General features: G+C 57.1%; 1 protein-coding gene across 1 annotated transcript in view; it reads right to left on the bottom strand.

Moving 5' to 3' along the window:
* The window catches only part of LOC103603922 (SH3 and multiple ankyrin repeat domains protein 2-like), a 25,685-nt gene extending 3,155 nt beyond the window's left edge, over positions 1-22,530 (bottom strand). Inside the window, exons 1-3 of the mRNA XM_008588509.1 lie at positions 22,335-22,530; positions 18,081-18,399; positions 8,000-8,169 (exon numbers count right to left, since the gene is read on the bottom strand). Coding sequence (XP_008586731.1) covers positions 8,000-8,169; positions 18,081-18,399; positions 22,335-22,530 — 685 coding nt within the window. The remainder of the gene's footprint in view (positions 1-7,999; positions 8,170-18,080; positions 18,400-22,334) is intronic.
* Positions 22,531-24,718: the final 2,188 nt, after the last annotated feature.

Raw genomic sequence — 24,718 nt, 5'->3', positions numbered from 1 at the left:
GGAGCGCCGCCGCACTCCCAAGCGGCGCACTGTAGCAGTGCGCCACCAGGCCGGCCCTCAACCTACGATCTTTCAACTTACAATGATTTTATTGAGACATCACCCCATTGTAAGCCGAGGTGCCTCTGTACATCACACGGTGTAAAGAGATGTGGCCGGATAGAGAGCGGGGGAAAGCATCACACCTAGAGCATCACTGCCCGGGGAAGGATACACACAGTGGAATGGGGCCCCAGTGCTCCGTCTATTCCACACAGACAGTGCTGCAAGACCTCAGTGAGGCCACGTGGTGCACCCGCTCACTCTCCATAGGCCCAACACGCTTCCTGAGGTGGCAGCTGACACAAACTGGTCGGGGAAAGCCTGCAGCCACCACAGCGGACCTCTCCCCTCCGGAGACCCACAGGCTTTCTCTTGCAAACTGGAAAACAGCACTGACTCCCTGTCCTAGGTCAGCTTGGGCAGGGGTGGCTACCCCGGCCCCCTGCTATGCCCCACCTGCCTGGGCATGGAAACCAGCCCGGTCATTGAGGGGAACCTGAGACCCAACATTCCCCCTATTCTGCACCAGTCCCCCTGTTTGGAACATATCCCTGGGCCATCTTCAATTTCAAGCCATGATGGGCTTTCTGGAACATTTGCTTCCTTCAGTTTAAATTGGCCAGGACTTACGTGGGTCAGGAGCCATGCTGGGCTCTGGGGTCACAAAGATGGTTCAGGAACAGGGGATGGACACCCCAGGAGCTGTCTGGGGGGAGGTCTCCTAAACACCTGTCCCCCTCCTCCGTCCCTGGCCCTCTTCTCTTCTGGCTCCATATGCTACGTCCTGGCCAAGCTCAGTTATTCTAGTGGCTTCCACCACACCTAAATCCTCATGCTAGGTGGGGCCTGGCCCTTCTCTGCCAAGCTCTGCATCTGTGTGTGCAGATCTGCACTGGGCATCTTTTGGACTGGCACAGCAAACTCTCCCCAAACTGAGCACGTCATCCTGGCAATTGGCAAGTGGCTTCACCCACCATCCCCCGAATGGCCCAGAGGGTAAACAGGCTCCATTCTCTCCACGACCTTTCCAACTGGCCTGCCATCCCATCAACACAGTTCACCTGGCAGAGTTCCCTAAATGCCACCTGTGCTGCTGTCCCCTCCGCTCTCACCTGGAAGATGAGGTAGCTACCTCCCCTACTCGTCGCACCTCTAACCTGCCACCAGAGCCAGGGACCACGACTGAAGAGGTGTGGACTGAGCGAGACTTCTGAGCCACACATCCCACCTGCTGTCTGCTGCTGTGAGCCCAGGAATGTCTGCCCAGAGTATTCAGGGATGCCCAGCCACTGGGGACGTCCACGCAGGCCCCCGTGCTGGTCCTTCTCCTGCTCTGTGCCCAGTGTCCTCGGCTCCTGGCCCTACTCGTTCCCACACCTTAGCTGCCAACGCTCTGCTCGAATGTCACCTTGTTTGGGAAGCTTTTCTCACACCTTCGGACTGAGTGAAGAGCTTGATCCCAGGGTCCCGAGACCCCCAGCAATTGCAATGCTGTGTTGTGGGCTTATTTTTCCTGGCTACTAAAATGGAGCTCCCAGCAAGCAGGGACAATCATCCCTGCTTCCTCAGGCCCTGAGCATGGCCAGGCACCAGCTGGGGTTCAATGCAAGACTGTTAAATAAACTAACCCCCAAAATGACCACGTTCACCAGCATAGGTGCTGCATGGGGGGCCTGTGCAGTCTGGGCCTAAGGGCAGAGGGGCATGGCAGGTGGGGTGGGGAGACTCCCAGGGGAAGGGGCCTGTCAGCTGAGTCCTGAATGAGGAGTAGATGGGGGAGACATGGGACAGCTGCAAGTCTGTGCGGAGGAAAAGCAGGATGAAAGCATGAAGGTGTAAGTGTGAGGAAGAAAAAACACCCTCCACAGTCTAGGAGGCTCATCTCGTCAGTCAGTCATCCATCCACACCTTCGCTCACTCCCCACCCTGCTGTACCCACACGCACCCATCCACCCACCCACCATCCATCCATTCATTTCATCTATCCATCCATCCACCCACCCACCACCCACCCATTCATCCATCCATCCATCCATCCATCCATCCATCCATCCATCCATCCATCCATCCATCCCATCCACCATCCATCCATCCACCCACCCATCCATCCATCCACCCATCCATCCATCCATCTATCTATTCATCCATCCACCCACCATCCATCCATCCATCCATCCATCCATCCATCCATCCATCCACCCACCCACCCATCCATCCATCCATCCACCATCCACACATTTCATCTGTCCATCCATCCATCCATCCACCCATTTCATACACCATCCATCCATTTCATCCATCCATCCATCCACACATCCACCCATCCATCCATCCACACATCCACCCATCCATTTCATCCACCATTGATCCATCCACCATCCACACATTTCATCTGTCCATCCATCCACCCATTTCATACACCATCCACCATTTCATCCATCCATCCATCCATCATCCATCCCATTCCAAACACCATACCATGTACAAGGGAAACAAACAAGAACAAGACACATTCCTGGCCCACAAGGGGTCCACCATCCATCACAATCAGGAACTACAAAATCATCTAGAGAGCTTGTTAAATGTTCAGATTCCCAGCTCATGTCCTTGGGGATTCCAGTTCTACAGATCTGGGGATGGGTGGGCATGAGCTCTGCATGGTGATCAAGCTCCCCGCATGGCTGAGAGGGGGGACCTCAGGGAATACAGGCTGAGAAACTGCACCTGGAGATGTACAGCTTGACAGGAGCCTCTGGCTTGGGAGCCCAGCGGCTGGCTCCTATGTAAAGATCGACCCAGAAGTGGAGGGAAGAAAGTACCAGGCACAGTGAGGGACAAAGAAGAGCCCTTGAGTTCAGAAGAAAGGAGGGTCACCAGGGGAATCAATAGGCACAGGCCTGTCCTTCGGCGACCCACATGTTAGGAGTGAAATGCTGGAGGCACGCTCCCCCAGCTGCATAGTATCCAAGTGCCTACTGGGAACGGTAACCCCTGTTCTCGAGGGGCTGAGCAGAAAAGGTCTGGATATAAAGAGAGTTGTGCAGGAGCCGGGAGCTACAGTGCCACCAGCAGGACCCCAGGACCACCCTCGGAGCCACCACAGCCACCCTGTGTGCCTGCTGCCAGGACCCGACTTCCCGAGCAAGGAGGAAGTTTGGTTTCTCTGGAAACCCCTCCGACCTCCTGCCCCCAACAGCTGGGCAGCCACGTCTCTTGCCTCTGCGGGGGTTCCTTTGTAGTTGAGGAGGCAGAATTCCTCCAAGAGCCCCAGCTCTGCAGGTGGAGGACACCCTCGACCCTCCCGTCTCCAAGAAGTGCCAGGCAGGCGGCGAGGATGCAGGATGCAGGGCTGCTAATGAGACAAGGCACTGACAGCCTGGCACAGGGACAGAGCTCCCAGCCGCCAGCGCCACGGGGCTCCCCGCCAAGCATGTGCAAATGGCCCGCGCAGCCCACACGCCTCTCCTATCAGAACAGCAGCCTCTGCCATCGATCCTTTGAGGTGTGAGTGCTGGAGCTGTGCGTCTCCGTTCCTGTGCTCCCTGGGAGACAGACCGGCTCCTCGCGCCTGCAGCGAGGGGTGGGCTCCGCTGCTCACGATGTTTGGGGGGGGTGGGGGCTTGTGCTCGACTCCTGTGTGCTGGTGGGGGGTGCAGGGGAAAGAACCGGGCCAGACAGGCCAAGGAGGCCTCGACCTGAGGTCCTGGCCAGGAAGTCATGTGACTTTCCTTCCTTCCTTGTTCTGGATTGTCTGTAGAACCTCAGGGAGCCGGGGGAGCTCTAAGGCCCCTAGAGCTGACAGGAATAAAGTGTAAGATGTGGGTTCTCTCATGCCATCTCCTGGGGTATCCTGCCCATCCTATGACCCCTCCGAGTTCTGGATCCACATCTCAGCCTCGACCCCCTTCCCACGGCCCCTGGTCTGTGGCTGCCTCAAGCCCACCTCGCCTCAAGTTGGGCAGCTCTGGCAGGGGCTCGCCTTCTCTTCCCTGGCTCCCCTCTTTCCTTCAACCTCCCACTCATCCAGGCTGAAAACTCGGGGTCCCCTGTGAGTCCACTCTCAGCCATTCAACACCCACCCCCTGGCCCCTGCTCTATGTCTAGGAGCTGGAGACACGGCTGAGGAGGATGCAGTGCACGGGCTTGGTGGCAGCTGTTCCTAACTCTGGAAGCGGCTGGTCTGTCTGCCTGAGCAATTCCCACAAAATGCAGGTCCCTGTTCTCTGTGATCATCGTCACAGGCCCCTGCCCACTTCAAACTTGCCAGATGAGCCTGACTGAACCCCCAGGAGGTGTAAGACCTCACCCCGATGAGCTCTAGGGGGACTCCGCATGGGAGCAATTTCCCCACCTCTGGCCCCTCTGGGCCTCAGGATCTTCCTCTACCACGGGGACAGGCCTAGATAGGAAGAGCTGGGAGGGCCCCTCCTACTCCCGTGCAGAGCAGCTCCCTGGCTTCCACTCAGGCCAAGGGGGTGGTTCCAGTGTGCAGACCAATGGCATAAAATGTTTCTAATGAAGAAACCCCAGCTGTCAAGTTCCTGCAGAGGGTGAGCCTTGATCCTAGCTCAGGCCGAGCCTCAAGCCTGCTGCCTGGTAACCGCCCACGTGGCCTGGACATCTCTGTTGCTCCAAAGCTCAGGACTGACCTCAGGAAGGAGTGTCTGGTCAGCCCCTGTTGGGTTCATCTTCACTGGGCTGGGGCGCCTTGTGCAATCCACAGCCCAGAGCTGGGAGAAGCTCTTTTCTGGAGCAGGGATGGGTGTTAGAGAACAGGAACCACCATAAATGCCAGCCCTTCTAAGGAAATGCAACCAGAGACAACCAGAGTCAGGCAGGATGCAGCATGGAGGTGCACACACACATACACACGTGCACAAGCACTCACATGCACAGACACACATGCACAAGCACACACACAGGCTCACATGCACGCCCCATCAAGATGGCTCTCTCTCCAGGGACCGACACCAAGACAGCCACCTTCCCCTCTCCACCTTCTTCCTTGTGCAAGCCTGACCTGCAAGCCACCCATGCTCCATGACCACCGGCTCCCACAGGGCAAGTCGGCAGAAAAGGCCTCTCAGGGAGCGATAAGGGCAGCCCTAAAAAGCCCCACACTTGGAATCTTGACAGCTGGCCCCGCGGGACACACAGTGACTGACAGCTAGGCCAAACACTTATCCAGGCAGCAGGGAAGGAAGCAAGGGTGGCAGGAGAGGGTGGCACATGGTGTGGTCACCAGGACTCTCCTAGGCTACTGAGTAGATACACAAAGGCCCCTCCATGTGGGGTTCACTCGGTCCTCTCTTGACCTCTGTCCACCTTGCCCAATACCACTGGCTCTAAGTGCTGTCGTCGAGTCCTGCTGCCACAGCCTTCTCAGTCTTCTGCCTTCCCTGGCACTCATGTGACCCTTTCCTGCCGTGCCCAGGGCAGCAGACACTGTTGGAGCCCCACCCAGGCCCACTTGACCAGGAGATGTGCTGCCCCTGCAACAGCTGCTGAGAACAGGCCACTAATGGCCCCCAGCTGACCCTTCTCCACTGGACGGCCTCTCTGCAATGGGAGCCCCACTCTGCTATGCCAGCAGCCAGCTGACAGGAGGGGACAAGGCAGGACAATCTCTGGGGCATGATCCGTGCTCCAGAGCTTCCCTCGGGAGCAGGCTGGGAAGAATCTCCAGCCAAGACACCATCCCTGCCGGCTCCTCATCCTGTTTATCTTGGTCCTCACAGGGCTCGGAGGGCACATGCTCAGCAAATCACTCTCACCAGGAGCCTGACGTGGGTCTGTGCCTGAGAATCCAAGCCAGGACACCTGGTGCACCCCACGTCACACCTGGGCTCCCGGGGGCAGTGGCCACACCTGGTTCCTCCTCCTACCTTGACACCTTCAGGGTCCCTGATGGTCAATGACTGGGAACTGAGGATGAATGGGTCCATCTGTAGGTGGAACACCCAGTGGGACGCCACGCGGCCAACAGAGGAACATGTGTCTCCACCTCTTGTCCCTTCAAGCAATGTCAAGACCACGAACAAGGGCACCGCCAGACTGGGAATGTGGCACCAGCAGACCATGAGAGTGAGCATGAATGTGGGGGACAGGAGAGGCAGAGCTGGTGGAGAGGCCAGCGCGGGCTGAGTCAGACGTGGGAGCGTGGAGACTTATGAACCGAGTACACATCTGTAAGAGATGGTTGTCCTGGGCAGAACTGTGTTCCCCAAATCCATACGTGGAAGCCCTAACCTGCAGAACCTCAGCATGTGACTGCATTCAAGATACGGCTTTAAAGGGGTAATTAATGTAAAATGAGGTCAGTAGGCTGGGCCTTAGTCCCACAGGATGAGGTCCTTATAAGAAGAGGGGATTATGACGTAGACACACACAGAGGGATGACCATGTGAGGATCCCAGGGGGACGACGCTGTCTACAAGCCAGGGAGAGAGGCCTTAGAAGGAACCAGCCCTGCGGCACCTGGATATCGGACTTCCAGCCTCCAGGACTGTGAGACAATGAACGTCTGCAGTGCCCAGTTACGGCAGCTGAGCTGACGATAAACGGGATCCGATACCTGCAACCTCGGTGCAGTTTGCACACGAGAATGTCTGTGACGAAGCCAGCACCAGGCCCAGTCAACAGCGGCTCACACGTTAGTCTCCACCTTCATCCCCTCCTGCTGTCTTCTCCGCTTTGATGGAGAAGGACCCAAGGTCTTCAGAAAACTAACTGGCCAGCGGGTCCCTAAGAAGGTCCTGCAGGCTTGTCTGGGTTCTGCCTGAAGGCTTGGATCTGATCAGAGCCCCATATGGACCTGGGGTGTGGATGGTGACGTGGCTCCCCGTGGGATGAAGGCCCAGGGCTGTGGGCAGGGAGCTCAGCTGATTTCAGAGCCTGGGCTGAGCAGGGAGACCCCAGTGACGTTTGGGGTCACAGGGTGGGTGGGGCCATGGCAGAGATGGGAGCGGGCTGCAGCCTGGGTGAGCTGCGTCTTCCCACGAGCCCCCAGCCTCCCGGCTCCCAAGTGGCAGAGGATATAGACTCGGGGGCTGAGCTGCTGGGAAGGGCCGTGATTACTCTCAGCACAGCTGCCCCGTGCTACTTAGGCAGTGGCTCCTGCACACAGCACGCGCTGGCTCCTGTCCACTCCCCGGCTGTATCAGAACAGAGTCTGCACCCAGCCCTGAGAGGGCTGCATCCACGTTCCGCCTGAGAGAAGGGGGGAGAGGAGCAGGGGCCGGAGAAAACAGGCCCACCGCGGGAGCGCTACAGGAAGGTCCTGCAGGCTGGGCTTCTCTGTCCCCTGTGTGCCCAGCCTGGCCCTGCCGGCTCCACCCGTGGGCTTGCAGGACTTACAGAAGCCACATGGCCAGCGGCACGACCAGCTCAGACAGGCATGAGGCGTTCCCTGTACCCCCAGGATGCCCCCCCCCGGTACCCCAGGAAGCCCTGGGGAAGTGAGAGAAAGAGACAGCAGAGGCAGGGTGCAAACGCAGCAATACCAGGAAAGGTGGTTTCCCATGCAGCCCGCTGTGCCCACAGTGCTGTGAAGAAGCCTGAGTCAGTGAAGGCCACACGTGCAGCGAGGGCGGGGCAGGGTGGGCCTGCCTGAGCACTGAGGATGAGCCATTCCTCATGGCTCTCAGGGGCTTTCCAGCTGGAAAGGCGCCCTGCCCATCGATGGGCTCGCCTGGTGCTGCCCCGCACCTTCCATGATGGAATCTCGTTCTTCCCTAACAGACTCAGCATCTGGGACACCGCAACTGCTTCCGTCGAGAATGAATGAAGGGGACCGGTGAATGTCACTCTGTACCCCATCCCTGCCCATCCGGGGCTCTGTATGTTCCATGGGGCCCCAGCTGGAGGGACACCTGAGATGCTGCCAACCTTGCGGGCTGGCCAAGCGGCCCTGGACTGACCCTGCCCCAGAAGCAGAGGACAACCAGCAGACACTGACCTTTGACCCTGTCACCACGGTGAAGGGGGATCTCGCCGTCGACGAGGGGTTGGTATGGCTTGACGACGACGAAAAGCCTCCCGGGCACAGCGCTGTAGAGCTTCCGCTTGGGTCCCGGGTACTCCAAGGCCACGAGCGAGTCCTTGTTGGCACCAGGAGCGAAAGGTGACCTATATCAGGCAAGGGGGACAGAGAGAGAAGAGGGTCACAGGCCACACGCCACACTGTGGTCAATCCACGCAACAAACGCCATGTCACTAGCTGTCACGCTGGGACTTGTGATGTCACACAGTGATCAAGACTGGACGGGTCTGGGGGTCAGCACTTGTGGTTAAAAGACTTAAGCAGACCCAGGAATTCCACCTGTGAGTATATCCCCCAAAGAACTGAAAGGAGGGTCTCGAAGAGACATTCGCACACCCACGTTAAGCATTATACACAGCAGCCAAGAGGTGGAAGCCACCCAAGTGTCCACGGACAGATGAACAGGTGAACAGATAAACAAACATGGTCCACCACACAAGGGGATGTTATTCAGCCTTAAACAGGAAGGAAGTTCTGACACACACTACAACGTACATGGACCTTGGGGACATTATGCTGAGTGAAATAAGCCAGGCACAAAAGGACAAACACTGTGTGACTCCACTCACATGAGGTCCCAAGAGTCGTTAGATTCATAGAGACAGAAAGTAGAGTGGAGGGTGCGGGGGCTGGGGAAGGTGAATGGGGACTTGGTGTCTAATGGGGACAGAGTTTCTGTTTGGGAAAAGTGTTCTGGAGATGGATGGTGGTGACGGCTGCACGACAACATGAACGCACTGAGTGCCACAGAACTGTGCACTTACATAGATGGGTTGATGGCGAATGTTATGTTACATATGTTTTACCACAATTTAAGGAAAGACTCAGGTGGAAGCAGCAGGCGAGACCTGGTGTCTGACATTTTATCTGCTTCACTGTGAGTGTCAGTCACTCTGGGTGGAAAATGCCCAGACCCTTCCGTCAAGAGGAGTCATCGTCCCTGTGCACCTGGCCCACTCCAGCGGACACCTGGTGGCACTCCCAAGTGCAACTCACACCTACTCTTGCTTTATGTCCCTGATTTCCCAAAGAGCCTACAATTCCAGGCTGACTTCCACACCTGACCCAAGACACACCCTAACCGAGCCCAGAGACAGGACGTCTGAGACATTTCAGGACGATGCTCCAGAGGGCACTGTTCAGAGGGACAAGAAACTCATCCCTCTGGCTGGGGCCATCCACGGGAAGGTTCCAGAATAGGAAGCACATGTGAATCTAGAGAGGGGGTGGACTCATGCCACAAATTCATGACAATGAGGCTGGGGTCCCCAACGGTGGTTCTCTCAAACTCCGCACGCTGTGGCCTCCGAGCCCACGAGGCAGCCTTGAGCTTTTGGCGAGGAAAGCAAAGACCCATCTATGAAATTCTAGAAGCTGATGCAACCGCTCACTGTGGGGTATCTAATGCGAATCCCCATGTGCTTTGCACTGTGATTAGCTTACAGGTGCAGCTCTGATAAATGCCCTGCCATTGGGCTTGTACTTGAACAAGTCACGCAAGCATGACCTTGCTGTGTCCTGTCAGACTTCCTACTTCTACTCAGCACGGGGACCCCGACCATGTGTTTGAGGAGCTTAGTCCCCGGATGTGAAATCGAGGCTGTGGCATGCTCACATTACACCCGAACTTTTCCTGTTGGTCAGCAGTAAAATGGGACTGAACGCCCAGTTTCTCTTCCTGACCCCGAAGACCAGATTTGTCCTTAACCCACATGGAGCACAGAGAGGCCAGGATAGTGGGCTGGGTCACCTGGCCTCTTCTGGAACAGGTGGGAAGCTTAGATGTTTGCCTGGGCTCTGAGGGCACCGAGAGAGGTGGCAGGCTGCAGGCTCCTGTCCCTAGGAACGTCAACTCCCAGCATTTTCTCCAACTGAGTCACAGCCACAGCCATGACAGTCACAGAATCCTAGGAGCACAGGCGCCCCATATGAGCTCTGTCACACTGCAGGGTGTGGCCTCAGTGTCTCTTCCTTGCCAGGCTGACCACATATCAATGTGCACAGCCAGGAAAATCCACCTTGGGACTCATGGTGAAGAGCTGGCTCTTCCCCTTTGCGGGTGTCACTTATCCCCAAACACCCCAAGAACAGCTGGAGCAGCAACTCCTGCAAGGACCACCTCCTGTCCAAAGTTACAGCTCCACAGCCAGCTGACTCATGAGAGGAAAGACACACAGAGAACACAAGAGCAGCCCCTCTGGGGTCGCACTGGGGAGGATTTCCCGCCAGCCGCCGGCGTGTGCACTAGCGTGTAGACTCATTCATTCATCCCGCCTCCACTCAGCCTGACTCAGGGCCAGTTTGGCCCAGGACCGAGAACTTAGACACACAGCAGGAGAGATGAGGGTGTTCCCCACAAGGCACTGTGCATCCCAGCGCTGCCTCCTTTCTGGCTCCCCGAGACCCAGCAATCAAGGGGACTCCGCTCCTCTGCAACAGGAACGTGTCCCTGACCATGCCACCTGGAGCCAAGCGGGTAAGCAGAGGGGGTCAACAGAGGGCAATGGGTTCAAGGAGAACACACACGTCAGGGTCAGAATTCCTCTCTCCCTTGCCCTCCATGAACAGAGAGCCTGCACCGTCCCCATGCACCCGCCCCACCTGCCTTGAGAGATGGAGGCAGCGAAGCCGGTGAAGGCCCCATGCAGGGTGCTGCAGGCAGTCTGAACTGTTTTCACTTCCAGGGGATCTGCCCTGGCTGTGTGGCCTTAAGTGAGTCACTTTACCTCTCTGAGCCTTAATTTCCTCATTTATAAAACGAGGTGTATATGGCGAGGGGACACGACCCACGACATGGGGTTGCTGGGAGAATAAATGAGAAATGCAGATGAAGCGCTCGCTTCCTGCCGGCTCTGCTGCTGCAGCTCTGCGGGCAGCTCCTGTCCCTACGTCTGACCATGCCCCAGGCTGGACAAGCAGCCACCGGAACACAGGGCTGGGTCGGCACCATCCCAACTCCCCCCTCCTGGCTGGGGGTGCAGTAACGGGTGCTCGGAAGTGTCTGACGCATTAAACTACATCAAAAGACTGCAGGTTGGTCCTAGCAATAAGGTCACAAGGGGCCCTGAAGGCACCTGGACATCAGGGATGCTCCTGGACAGGGAGCTCTGCGGGCAGCTCCTGTCCCTACGTCTGACCATGCCCCAGGCTGGACAAGCAGCCACCAGAACACAGGGCTGGGTCGTCACCATCCCAACTCCCCCCTACTGGCTGGGGGTGCAGTAACGGGTGCTCGGAAGTGTCTGACGCATTAAACTCCATCAAAAGACTGCAGGTTGGTCCTAGCAATAAGGTCACAAGGGGCCCTGAAGGCACCTGGACAGCAGGGATGCTCCTGGACAGGGGGTGTGGTCACAGTTAGCAGACTGGCAGGTCAGCCCAGCTCCAGAGCACCATGAGAGCAGTCGACTCAGACAGGAGCCACGGGAGACTCCTCCCCAAAGGAGTAAGGGGCAGGCCCAAGGCCGGAGGTGGACAGGGCTGATGGGTGCCAGACAGGGCAGAGGGGAGCCCACAAAGCGGGGGCCCCAGGATCTGGCTCCCAACTGCCACTTGGCCGAAGCAGTGACACTCACGCCCACAGCCTGGGAACCAGTTAAGAAGCCCATCTTCTCAGAGGACACTCAGTCCACAGGAGCATCTGCAAGGAACCCCAGGACCTCGATGTGCACTTTCAAAAGCGGCCTGCATGGGAGACTGAGCCTGCCCACCCTAAGAAATCGGTCATCAGAAGAGGTCAAACCCATCCACTCATCTACTGGTGACAGCAGAACTGGAAGGTTAGAAAGGTCCCAACCTGCTGGCTGCAGTGACTGCTTCAGGGAGGGGTGTGGGGCTCTGGCTAGGACAATCAGAGTGCAGCCCTTGGCAGATGCCAGCGGTCAGCCCCACCGCACCTGAGCAGGCAGCCCGGCTGGGACAGGAGGTGGAGTGACAGTGCTGTACCCACTGCTGAGCCCCCGTGTTGAGCCAGGTGCGAAATACGTCCCTGACAACTCCAGCTGACTGGAGCGGGGTTTGTGCCCCTTTGTGAGCCCAAGACCACCCCGGCTGCAGGCAGAGAAGTGACAAGTGCACCGATGACAGGAGCTTCTCTGAGCATGGCTCCCTCCCAGGTCTTCCCACTCTCAGCTTACGTCACAGGGGAACCCTTGCCCTGTCTCCACCCTGGAGTCTCCCCTCCTCCACGGAGCATCGTCGCCTCCCCCAGGGAGGTCTGGACCCTGGCATGTGTGAGCCCTGACTCTGTCAGTCCTCATCTCTACCATATCAGTGCTGGGGGCTGACATGTCTTCCACCCCCACTTCTGGTGTGGGAACCCTGTGCATCCTCCTCTCTACGGGGAATGACCGGGAAAAAGGGGCTGGTAACTCAAGCCTTCATGCAGCCACTGACTGTCAGAGAGCAGGGACCACAGAAGGGAGGAAAGACTGGACACTGAACAATGTGGAAGGAGAGAAAGGAACCCCGATTCCTCAGCCAGCCATGATGGACCTGCTTCCCGGGGTGGGCCCCTTCACCTGGCCCTGCCTCCCCACCAGGCATAAACCTGGGGAGCCTCATCGATCCCCTACTCTTACCCTCCCAGGCAGGACACCCCAGGGAGCTCCCAGCTCCATGCCCCATCCCTGCTCCAAGAGCAGCGCCCCCTTTTCTGGGTCAGGACGGGGCACAGGAGAGACAGCAGCAGCTGCGGTTCTCGCCAAGGAAATCAGGTCCTTGATCCCCTGGGAGCAAGCCTTGGTGTCCTGGTCCCTGGGTCCCCGGGGAGGCAGGGAGGGGACTCGTGGGGTGGACAAAGACCACAGCCACAGGCTTGACAAGACTGGGGCTTCGTTCTCAGGAAGGGGGGCTGCAGCGTGAGGCAGATTCCCACTGCAAATCGTGGCATCCCAGAACCTTCCAGAACCCGTTTCAATCTGTACAGGAAACAGGTGAAGACCCGTGACTTCTAAAGTCTAAATGGCTACATCCAGAAGGTTCTGCAGTCTCCATACAACCCTGCTTTTTGACTGAGGTGGGTGATGGGGTGGGGTGGACACGGGTGTCTCAGGGCGGGTCTTAGGAAGGTGGCCAGGCAGTGCCAGCGGACTCCACTAGAGGGCGCACCTCTAGCAAGGTGAGTCCAGAGCCGCCCACCTGGGACAGGTGCAGCAGGTGCTGCAGGTACGCTGGCTCCCACCCTCCTTGGACCAGCAGCACTCGGAGGACAAACGAGAAGGAAAACACCAAAAAACAGAGTGAGAGGAAAGTGACGGAGTAGGGGAGGGATGGAAGAACACCAGTGAGAAGAAAGGAGAGCCAGGGAGACCGCAGGTGAAGACAGGGCCACACACGGGCAGGGGCGTCCGCTCTCAGCCCCGTCTTCTTTTCCCCATAGGGACAGTCCTGCCACAGGCTCTGGGCTTGTCTGGGAGAGGCGGGACAGCGAGAGGCTGAGGCTGCCCCATGTTCAGTGAAAAGCCCTCACCTTCCAGCAAGCCTTGGCCGTCCACACAGCCTGGCCCCAAGCCCCCCCAAAGCCCCTCCTGTCATGACACTGCTGGACCACCAGGTGGGCTCACTTCTGCTTTGCACCGCGCCAGCTCCTCCGTGGGGGATGTGGGTCCTGCCTACAGCACAGAGCTCAGGCCAGGTCAGCCAGTGCCACAGCACCAGTCGGTGGGGGGTAGGGGGTAGGGACAGGCAGGCTGGGGGCCTCCCACGGCTCCCGTCGAGGCTGAACCTCAGGGTTTGGCCCAAGGCTGGTTCTGGCCACACTGATGTGTGTTCCTGGCTGAGGTTTCTGGGGCCCTGGGTTCGGATTTATGCAAACAGGCTCTGCTTGAGAGAGGGGTGCTGAGTGGCCAGAGAAGACACGGAGGGGACACGGTAAGGGGTTTGGAGCCACAGAGCCTGGGGCAATGCCGTCTCTGCTCAGGACGCTACGTCTCCCTCTGACCTGGCCGTCTCCCCTTCTCCTGCCTCAGCCCAAGCCAGCGTCAGGTGCCTGGACGATGGCACCCAATGCCCTCCAGTTCCTGCCCCACAGCAGCAGAGGTGTCTTTGTGAACTGTGGATGATGATGATGATGACTATGAGAGTGCACACATTTCTGTACAAGTTACTATGACCAAACAGAACTCAGCACACGACGGCCATTAAGTTCTACTCAATGTGTCTTTGTGAACTGTGGATGATGATGATGATGACTATGAGAGTGCACACATTTCTGTACACGTTACTATGACCAAACAGAACTCAGCACACGACGGCTATTAAGTTCTACTCAACCCTCCGTGCAGGCCTGTGGGGGAGGCTGTCAGCAGTCCCATTTTACAGATGAGGACACTGAGGCACTGGATAGTCAGGTGACTTGCCCAAGATCACACGTTGGGTAAGCAGAGGCGGGTGCCACCCTGGCGTTTGGCACAGATTCCGTGGTGTGCTGACGTGGCATCTACCCACCAAGACAGGCCCGGAGACGGAGGGGAGGTCAGAGCGCTTTCTCTTCCATGGCATGAGGACTGTCCGAACCCACCTCCCAGGTTCAGATGATAATGAGAAAGGGCTCCGGGGCACCAGGGCCACCCAGACCCCACTAGTGCCACCCGGCTGGCAGGCCCTTGAGGACAGGGCTGGGCTCTGAGCCTCAAGGACAAAGAAGGAGCAGAGAGGTCTGGCCACCTTTTGAATCCCCAAAAGGCCCTGGGCTGGGTGGCAAGGCCCCGTGCACAGCATTGCCCGGCACTTCCCTGCCTGATTAAAGGCCATTTCCACACATGGATACAGATGTGGAAAGCCAAGCTGTGGTCCTGCAGCCAGAAAACGCAGCTCCAGCCACAAGCCCCCACTGCGTGTGGCTTCCACGACATTCAGAGCCATGTTTTGTAGTGCTCCAGCCAATACAACCTGGCTGACCCACTGGAACATCCCTGTGCCCAGCCAAGGTGTCTGGCACCTGTGTGTGCTCAGGTGACTGCTGCGTGAATTGGCTCAGCCCCTCTGAACCCCCTCATTGTGCAGAAATTTCTGCACCTGAGCGTGCATGGTCCTGTGCAGGGCACAGGAAAGACCGACAACGGCACCAGAGTCCCTGCGGGGGCTTCAAAGAGCGGCCTGGAGAGGCCCACCTGCCTCGTTTTCTCCAGCCCACCCTCCTGCCGTGCAGTCAGATGTCTCTCGCCATCCTCTATCTTCCCATCTGATGGGGAACCAGTGCGACTGGTGAGTCCTGGTTAGGACAGTGGGGACGTGGGGGAAGGACCTGTCTGCTTGTCAGTAGCCACCCAGGGGCTATTGCCACCAACAAGCGGGCTGGATCCCGGCTAGAGGGACATGGGACAGGTAGACTCTGAAGGAGTGGGGAAGTGGGGAGGGAAGAAGAGAGGGACAGGGCCAAAGCGGCAGTACAGACAGGTCAGGTACCGCCTGGCTGCAGCCCACATTTGGGGGAGTGCCCATCTGGTTACAGTGCTGAAAGTCCTGAGTCCTGTGCACACCTGGATGGTTGGCTGCCTGCCCATCGGTTCTGGTTGGTAAAGGGGACAGTCCTCGTTGGGCTCTCTGGGCCTGGACGTGGACTTGAGCCTGACTAAGGGCCAACATGTATCGAGAACTTATCAGTGCAAGTCTCTGTGCTGCGTCGCGGCCCTAAATTACTCCATTTACTTTTGATCCTCAGTTTACAATCGAAAACATGAAGCCCGGAGTGGGTAACTAGCCCACCCAAGGTTACGCAGCTACTCGGGGTGCTGTGCAGAAGCACGTGCCCAGGAAGCCCAGGCAGCGAGCATTCCAGGCCAGCCACTGTGACGATCACACACATGCACACACACATGCTGCTGCACACACATATACACACACGGACATGCACACGCACAGGCACACAACCATACACACAGACATGGACACACACAGAGACATGTGCACACACATACAAATATGCATGCACGGACATGCTCACATGTACAAACACACGCACATAGACATGCACACACACCAACATATGCACACACGCACACACGTACGAACGTAGGTACATGGATGCACACACACGTACCAACACATGCACATGAACACACACGCATGCTTCAAACATATGTGTGTGGACACATGCACATGAAAAAACGTGTCCATGGACACACACACGCTTACCGACACACACACACGGGCACACATACCAACATGCACACACACATACCAACATGCGCCCATGGGCATGTGTAAGCAAACATAAACAAGCATGCACTCACAATCTCATGCACACACATGCACACCCCCGCGCACCCATGCAGCAGGAAATCAGGGACAGTCACGCAGGGTCTCTGCCCTGAGCCCCAGCTGCCTTCCTGTCTTCACAGAAACATTTGTGTGCAGCCTGTGCCAGTCCCTGGCCACAGTGCCCTTGGCGTCTTACTAGATTTTATACTGGGGGGAGAGGACACGGTCTTTTTAAAATTATAGTCATGATTCTAGCTAAGGGTGTGGAGTGGAATCGGATGCCTCGGGGGAATCCTCTAATTTAGCTTTTAACTGCTCCTAGCGCCTGGGACTTCTCCCTTGGGGTTACTCAAAGCGAGAATCTAGACCAGAGTCGGGGACTGGAGCTCACCGTGGGAAGTGAGAGTTCTGGTGGGAAGTGTCAGTGGGCTTCGGTGACTAACTCACCGATGCGAGCTCGGGGGTCTGCCAGCTCCCAGAAGGTTGGGCTTCTGCCCTGCCACAAGGCCAGGAGACCTGGGTGCCATGTTTTCCCCATCATCTCCCTGGCTGCAGACCCCACCTCTGCTGGTCATGGTCAGGGCAAACTGAACCCTCCCCAAACTCATAGGCAGCTCGCAGGACGGAGCACTCGCGTGGCCCGGGAGGTGGCGGCCCCCTCCCCATCACCCCGATGTTGGCTGACATCGGGACCACTGTAGCCAGCAAGACCCTGCAGTGAGGCTGGGGAACCCAAGTGTCTTCTACACATCACCAAGAACACTGTGACAGCCAGGCAAGCACAGGCCCGCAGGCGAAGCCCATACGAACGCTATGTCCTGCCCCTGCTGCATACCAGCCGTGGGGCCTGGGGAAAGTCACAGTGGCATCACGGAGAGGAGCTGGCAGAGCTTAGGCTCATGGAGCCAGTTGGCCAGGTGGGAATGTGGGGGATTAGCAGCAATGGTGACTGTCCCTGCTGCAGCTGCTTTGATTGCTCAGACCAACATTGATTCTGCCCCCAAGACCCAAACAACGAGTTGACCCCTAGAAAGTCCCTTCCTCGCCTGAAAAATCCTGGAAGGTGACGTGACAGGCAGAGAGGGGTCTTGCGAGCTGGAGCTCGGAGCATGGATCTAGGTCCCCAGTCTGCATGGGAAGCAGAAGAGCAGGGAGGTCCCAGACCTGGAGTGCCTCTTTCTGTCCCATGCCAGCTGGTGTCCTTGTCTAGAAAATGGGGTGAGGAACGGGGTCCCTCAGAAGCTGGCTGGGACACTCTCCATGCACCTGCCATGCTGGGCAGACACAAAGTCCCCGCTCAGTAGCGCTAACTGAGGGCATGACTGTGGCTGTCAGGACATGGGGGGTCTCAGGTGCTGTGACAAGGCCCCTCGGAGCATTGGTTCCCTCCTCCGTGCCAGGTGGACTTTCTCACCGGTGCTGGTGTGTAGGATTCCCTGTGGACGCAGTGCAGATGCAGGTTGCAAATGCGACACCTGGGAGAGCGTGTGGCTAGGCCCGGGCTTGCTGCCTTCCCTCCCGCCCGCTGGACGTGTCACTTTGAGGACTGAAAGGTCCAAGCACAGGCGAAGGCAGCCAGGCCCCCATACAGTGGCACCCCACCCCCCACGACGCTCTGCGCAGCCTCTCAACCTGCTCGGGGCTGTCACGGCCACGAACGTTTTCTCGGCATAGGGGTAGGAGGGCTTCCTGCTCAACCTCCACAAGCCCCCGGGTGGGAGAACCAGAACCACGGCACAAGGAGGTCTCCCCTCTGGGTACCCACAGAAGCCCCGTGCTCAATCCCACTCCTTACCCGCCGTGCCAGTGTGGCTGGGGCCTCCTGCCATCCTCGCCTGCACCACCCAGCCTGTTGAGCGACGGGGACCGGCTGCGGGGCCCAGGGACGTAGCTCGCGATGGTCTTCACGGTGCCATCGGGCTTGCTGGGCATCTGCTGCAGCAACTGGGGTGACAGGCTGCGGTGGGAGGAGGCCGTGGAGCAGACGGCCCAGTCGGGTGCGCTGGCGTTGAGGTTATTGTCGCTGTTTGAGCGCAGCAGGAGCCGGGGGGCGGCCAGCGTGTTGGGGGGCCGCCGCCTGCGGTTGGAGTATGCTGGGGCCTCTCGGAAGGGCACTGGGTGGGAGAGAACAGGGAGGAAGTGGGTGAGTGCATCCGTGTCACATCGAGCGAGCAGGGACACCAGAGAGGCGCAGGCCATGGGCGTCCAGGCCCCCATGCGAGCTGAGGAGAGGGGAACCGAGACCACAGCTGGACTCCGTGAGGCCTGGAACCCACCCCCGACACAGAAGCAGAGACGGGTGGAGACTAAGCTCATCTCCACTGCACAGAAGCTCAAGCCAACGCTTCACATGGAAGGGACTCGGGGTCGAGCTTCCATCTGGCCGGTGCCCATTCCTTCCACAGCCCTGGAAGACATCCGGCAGCTTTGACACGTGTAAGGATGGGCCGCCCCGACTCATAAAGCCATCAGGCCACAGAGCTCCTCCTCCTGATGATCTGAACTTGGCCTGAACACCCCCGTCCCCCACCAAATTCATTTGTTGAAGGTCTGACCCCCACAATCTCAGAGTGTGACAGTATTTGCAGATAAGGTCTTACAGAAGTAATTCGGTTAAAATGGGGTCCTTAGGGTGGACCCTGATCCCATAGGACTGGTGTCCTTATAAGAAGAGGAGCTTAGGACACACACACTCACACACACACACACACAGACGACCACATGAGGACACAGGGAGAAGATGCCACCTACAAGCCAAGAAGAGAGGCCTCAGGAGGAACCGGCCCTGCCACACCTGGATCTCGGACTTCTGGCCTCCAGGATGTGACAGTAAACTTCTGTTGTTGAACTGACCCAGCCTGTGGTACTTTGTTACAGCAGCCTGGACAAACTAATACAGCCCTCAAGGCTACTGGTCAGAGCGAGTCCACTTCAACCCCAACTAAGAATGCTCCTTTCTGCAGCCTGTGGAACTGGGGCCAGAGACCGTGGGAGGTGGGCACACCTTATCTGGTTCCTTATGAAGTTCTAGACGGAGGGAAGGCTCTTCCTCTCCTGAGCTCAGCGTGCCCAGGGACTCAGAATGACGATGACTGCCCTCGGGAGACACGAGGGACAGTGTCCATGCTGTAGCTGCTCTGGGCTGCTCAGAGCGCTGGAGCCAGAAGCAGGACATGTCCTTTCCAAGACGAAGCATCTCCAGGAAAGTGCCCTCCAGGCCACAGGGGCATGAGTCGATGCCAGCAAGCCCTGCCTACCCTGGCGCTGGGCTTCCTCCTGGCTCTGATGCCTAAGGCAGCTTTCCCACCCGCCACAGGATTTTCTCTCTGGGGAGTGAAGCCACACGTGGCTCTAATGTTTCCTGCCCAATGCCAGGGCCTCCATGTGGCACATTGGAAGGTACAAAGCAGGAGGAGGCAGTGTCCTCCAGAGGAGCTGGTCTGGGGAGGCACCTGAATGTCTCAAAGGAGTGTCACAAACAGTTTAGGACAGAGAACTGGGCAATCTACCACCCCTGGCTGCCCAAGGTCAGGGGTCTCTGTGACACACATTATGGAAACCAAGGATGGGTGTACATCACAGAGACTGCTACCTGCCCACACACACCTTGGATGGCAGGGCTCACGGGGACAGAGGAGGTGCTGGCAGAGCTCACAAGGACAGAGGTGGCTCTGGTAGAGCTCAAAGTGAACAGAGATAGCACTGGCAGAGCTCAAAGGGGACAGAGGTGTCCCTGGCAGAGCTCACTGAGGACAGAGGTGGCACTGACTGAAATCATGGGGATGGCCCCTTTCCCAGCCTCCCCAGGACGCAGGACAGTCCCGTGGAAACGAGCTAGGAGCCAAGCCCAGGAAGCTGTTCAAAGACGGCAGGAGGCTTCCTGTGGATGTGCGTGTGGACTTCGCACAGGGGGACTTCAGTGCACTTTGCAGGAAGGGGAAATGACACACCGGGAAGGTCCCGGTCCCCCACCAGGCAGCAGCACAGTCTCTCTTGCACCCGCGTCCTCCATGAAGATTTCTGTCAGAGGCGGAGGCACCACCGAGCAGCCCGGGCTCTCACCTGCTCTGACTTCCTCAAAGCAAACAAATTTGTACCTGCCAGCCAGGGTGGCGGGTGAGAGACCAGGAGTGGGAAAAGCCAGCGCTCCACGGCGCCTCTCTCAGGAGCCTGCTCAGGAGGCCGCAGCAGCCCACCTGCTGGCAAAACCATCCTGGGTCTGATCCCCACATCTGCGTTTTCCTGGTCCTGAGGGCAAGCCACATGGGTGTCCTCCCCCTGAGCAGGCAGAGGCTAAAAAAACTGTGGAATGACTGAGTCTTCATCACCGAGGCTTGGAAAATGCTGCTGGCAGCGAGAGCTCTTGGGCGATCTGGGAACTGCCTGATCTGGGGGTGGAGGTGGGGATTAAAGGACCGTACAGGGCGCCGATGATCCCACAATCTGAGAGAGCGATTATCTTTCATTCACAGAGATTAGGGGCTGGAGCACTATATTAGCATGAAAGCAAAAACCTGAAGCCGACACAGCAAGTAAAAGGCAGTCACAGAGGCCATCGGCTTCCTGGAGCACCCCGAGGAGAGGCCGGGGTGGTCGCTAACCACGTGGGGGAGACGCCCCCAGCCCCCCAGCAAGGAAACACTGACATCCCACGGCTTTACCTTCTACTGAGCCTCCCTGTCCCCTGCCAATGGTCCGCTCTCTTTTTCTGACCCCTGTAATGGGGGAAGGTATCAATGTCCTTGACATACAAGTGATGACATCTGGGGGGAGTCCTGCCAGTTCTAAGGTAAACTCAGGAGGAAAGACAAGTCTATGAAAGAACAGAACGGATAGAGAATGAAGCTCACACCATCACCCCCACCTGAAATGTTTATGCTGTACGTGGACGATAAAAATTGAAGTCCCAGAAGGTGAATTTTGGAGAAAAACGTAAGAGAATGGGCATAGACAAAGGCTGTTTTTTAATGTGAATTCCTAAGAATCAGGCTGAGGCGTGAGGACGTGGAGGGGGGAGCATTCACGTGTGGAAGCCGCCCCTGGAGGTTCAGGAATAAAATAGCTGGGACATTTTCAAATACATTTTACCCTGAAGACCAGGCAAATTACTCAAATGGAATCTCATAGGTGACATCAGGGTGAACATTTTAATGAAAATTACCTCGCTTAATTACCAAGATTCATATTAAATTAGTTTCCTGAGCACTAAAATTTCTTCAGTGTTTATTTTACGATGAACTCAGGCTGGGAAGTACCTTCCTAATCTCTTTAAAGAAACGTCTTCATGAACCTTCTGATTTCATAAAACGAGAGCTCTCTGACAAAACCGTCTAACTGGAACTATCCATGGAAATGATGATTTTTGCGAAAAGGGTTAAAAATAACTCTTTTCCTGTCTGAAAATGATTAATATTCCACCCAACTGTTTCCTTCTTTCGGGCAATCTGCAAACTCTTAAGTGGGTGGATATTTTCTTAGCTGCCTTACATGCCTTTATTTATACATGTTCCCCCAACAATAAAAACCACGCAAGGTATGACAGGAAGCGTATGCACTTTTAAAGGCTGCCACGCTACAGTCCCCAACCACTCCATGACAATGCCACCCCGAGAGAGCCAGGCAGAGCTGCAGAGTAACTCCAAGGGCGTCCACCCATTCGGTGCAGCCAGCCATGTGCCCGACCTTGCCTACCAAGTACTTAGCAGCCCTCCAGGTAACCGACCGACTGGAGTCAAAACTTCCTTTATGTTCCACAGGACTTAGTTCTTAATGTGCCTCTGCACAGCCACTGCCGGTGCACGTTCAGGACTGCAATTCTGCAAGGGGCTGGAGGCTTAGAAACACGATAAAATAAAAGGGCACCTTCAACGGTGTTAACATTCCAGACCAACTAAAACAAAACCGTATCATGAACCTCAAGTAATTATGCCCTTGCAGGAGACGGGTGAACAACCAGCAATTTTAGGAGGAGCTGACGTTCCTCTCCCCCCGCGGATCCGTGAGAAACCTCCCGCGCCCGTGCCCCGCGCTCCCTGCAGTTCTTCCTTACCTTCCTTCTTGGTGAAGGCATTTAACAAAGACTTCATTTTCCCTCCGACTTTGGCAGCGGTCCGCTCATTATATAACCTTCTCGGATGGAAGGAAGGAAAGGCGGGCAGCCCGGCCCCTCGCAGCGACAGCGGCTGGGACCCGGGGAGAGGCGGCAGGCGTCTGGGCACGGTGCACTCCCGAGCCTCGCTGGGCATGCCAGCCCCGGCGTGCGGGTGACAAAGCCCACCCCATATTCTGTCTGTCAGCTGGGAACCGACTGCACGTAGACCGGGGCTGCTCTCAACGCCGGCTAGCTCTCACGGTGCTCGTCATGGGAGCCGTGCTACTCTGCTTCTGGGATCAGGGCGTTTAGGCAGAGGCAGCACGGAGGGTTCATGTGGATCAAGCATGCACGAGCCGGCAGCCAGGATGCACAGGGAGGCATCTGCGAGCCTGAGCCCTGGTTTTCCAAGGAAACTCAGGCTGCTGCTGGGCGCTCCGTGCGCCTGTGGCTAAATATAATGCACTGTGCTTTTCTATTTTTTTAAAAAAAATTTTAAAGAAAAAGCCAAGTTTGTTTGTCAGCTAGCAGATGTGGTAAGAGAGTCAAGAGGGAAAGACATCCGAGTACTGGATAAGCCTCACAGCAGACGCATGCTAACTGGGCAATCATTCCAGCAGATCTGGAATTTCTGAGCACGACCCATATTTCTGTTGAGAAGAATCAGACACAAGTACCCATTACTTCTCTGGCTCCCCCTTGGTGTGGTGATTACCCTGAAAAATAAGAAAACTAAAGAAAAACAGGATTCCACCCACTCTCACTATTTTTTTTTTTAAAGAGAGAGAGAGAAGAAAATTAGACTGGAACCCAGCCAAGGAGCACCCTGATTCCAAGTCACTTCACAGATTCTTAGCAGAAATCTGGGAGAAGCAAGGAACAATTACCCTTGGAAATGCTACACCAAGAAAGTTCTATCTGTGAAGCAAGCACAGAGAAGGGGCTGCTCCCCGGCTGCTCTGTGGCAGGTGGGACAGGGATTTATTCCTACATAAGGAGAAAGGTCTTCCTGCACTAAATGGATACCCCAGGGGGCACGGTTTTGTTGCCCCCTGCACCTGCTGCCGGGGCTGTAATTAAGTGTGTGCTTTTTTCTGGTTGCTGAGAGAACTGTTTCCGAAATTTAAAAAAAAATTAAAAAGGGAGAAAGATGACACGAGATGGCGAAAAGGCAGCTGGAGCCCTGAAGCTGAATCCACATGGCCGGCTGGCTGGGTGACAGCGACAAGGGCGGCCCAGGGAGAGGAAGGCTGGCTTCCTCGGGGAGCGTGTGCCCTTCTTGCGGGCACGCTCAGATGCTTGGACGCCGTGCCAAGCGGTCTCACAGCCGCAAAGGAGTCACCGTGTGGGTGCCCCGCGCTAGCTGAGCATCTAAACATCATCTCTCATTTAACTCGCACCCCTCATCAGCTGCGGCAAAACCCGCGCTACCACGCTGCCGTTCACGGAACCGAGCGAGAGCCATCTCTGAAACCTGCACTAAGGGAGACGCCACCAGCGTGCCCCCCACCAGTCACACACCGCCTTCGACGCTTTGGGGGAGGTTGAACAGCTTTAAGAAGAATCTCCCTTGGATGCACCGAGTGTCACCAACTTGGGGGGAGCTGAGACGTGTCCTGCTGGCAGACTTGCAGGGGGTCTTCAACTGGTGGGCGCCTGCTCATTGCAGTGCGTTGGCCACTTCGGCCCGGCCACCTGTCCTGGCTGGTGAGTGCTGGGACCTGGGATGGAGACGCAGCCGTGTTAGAATATAAAGGCAGCTCCTCTCCAGAGGCTGGGGGACTTGGCCACTCACATGCCGGGCCACGTGGGCCCAAAGAACTCGCCAAAGCTCAGGGAACTCTCTGGGAGCCTGGGAGACTTGGCGATGCTCAACACGTCCTCCATCTGCTGGGGATCGACACCCTCGCAAAAGCACAGAGAGAGCCTCATCGCGAGCCAAGTCTCTGTGCCAGTCACCGCTCCAGTGCTGCTGCCTTTGCAGGGCAGAGGGATTGTGCACGTTGCTGGGTCGGCAAGATTGGGGACCAGCCAAAGGACAGGGGTGCCCGCCACCCCTGTTTACTGGGGCCAAATGACAGTCCTGCATCTTTTCTGACTTGAGGAGAAGGCACGGGCCAAGACGGGGCCTTCTTCCCCCCCGCTACAGCCTCAGATATATTGAAGGACCAAGAAAGAGGAAAGAGCCCCTGCCCAGTCGAAACCATAGCAGAACCCCAAATCTCCCAATGAAAGCAGTGCATTTACACGCGGCCCAGACGGGAAAGCCCTCAGCCTCCGTCACTGCCAGTGGCAAACGTAGCGACTGTTCCTTGCAGCAAGTTTGCCCACAAATAGGAGCG

Source organism: Galeopterus variegatus, unplaced genomic scaffold, assembly GCF_000696425.1.
Source record: "Galeopterus variegatus unplaced genomic scaffold, G_variegatus-3.0.2 Scaffold4868, whole genome shotgun sequence".
Taxonomy (NCBI): Eukaryota; Metazoa; Chordata; class Mammalia; order Dermoptera; family Cynocephalidae; genus Galeopterus; species Galeopterus variegatus.
The sequence above is the reverse complement of the archived record's forward strand: the minus strand, read 5'-3'. Positions and strand labels throughout refer to the sequence as shown.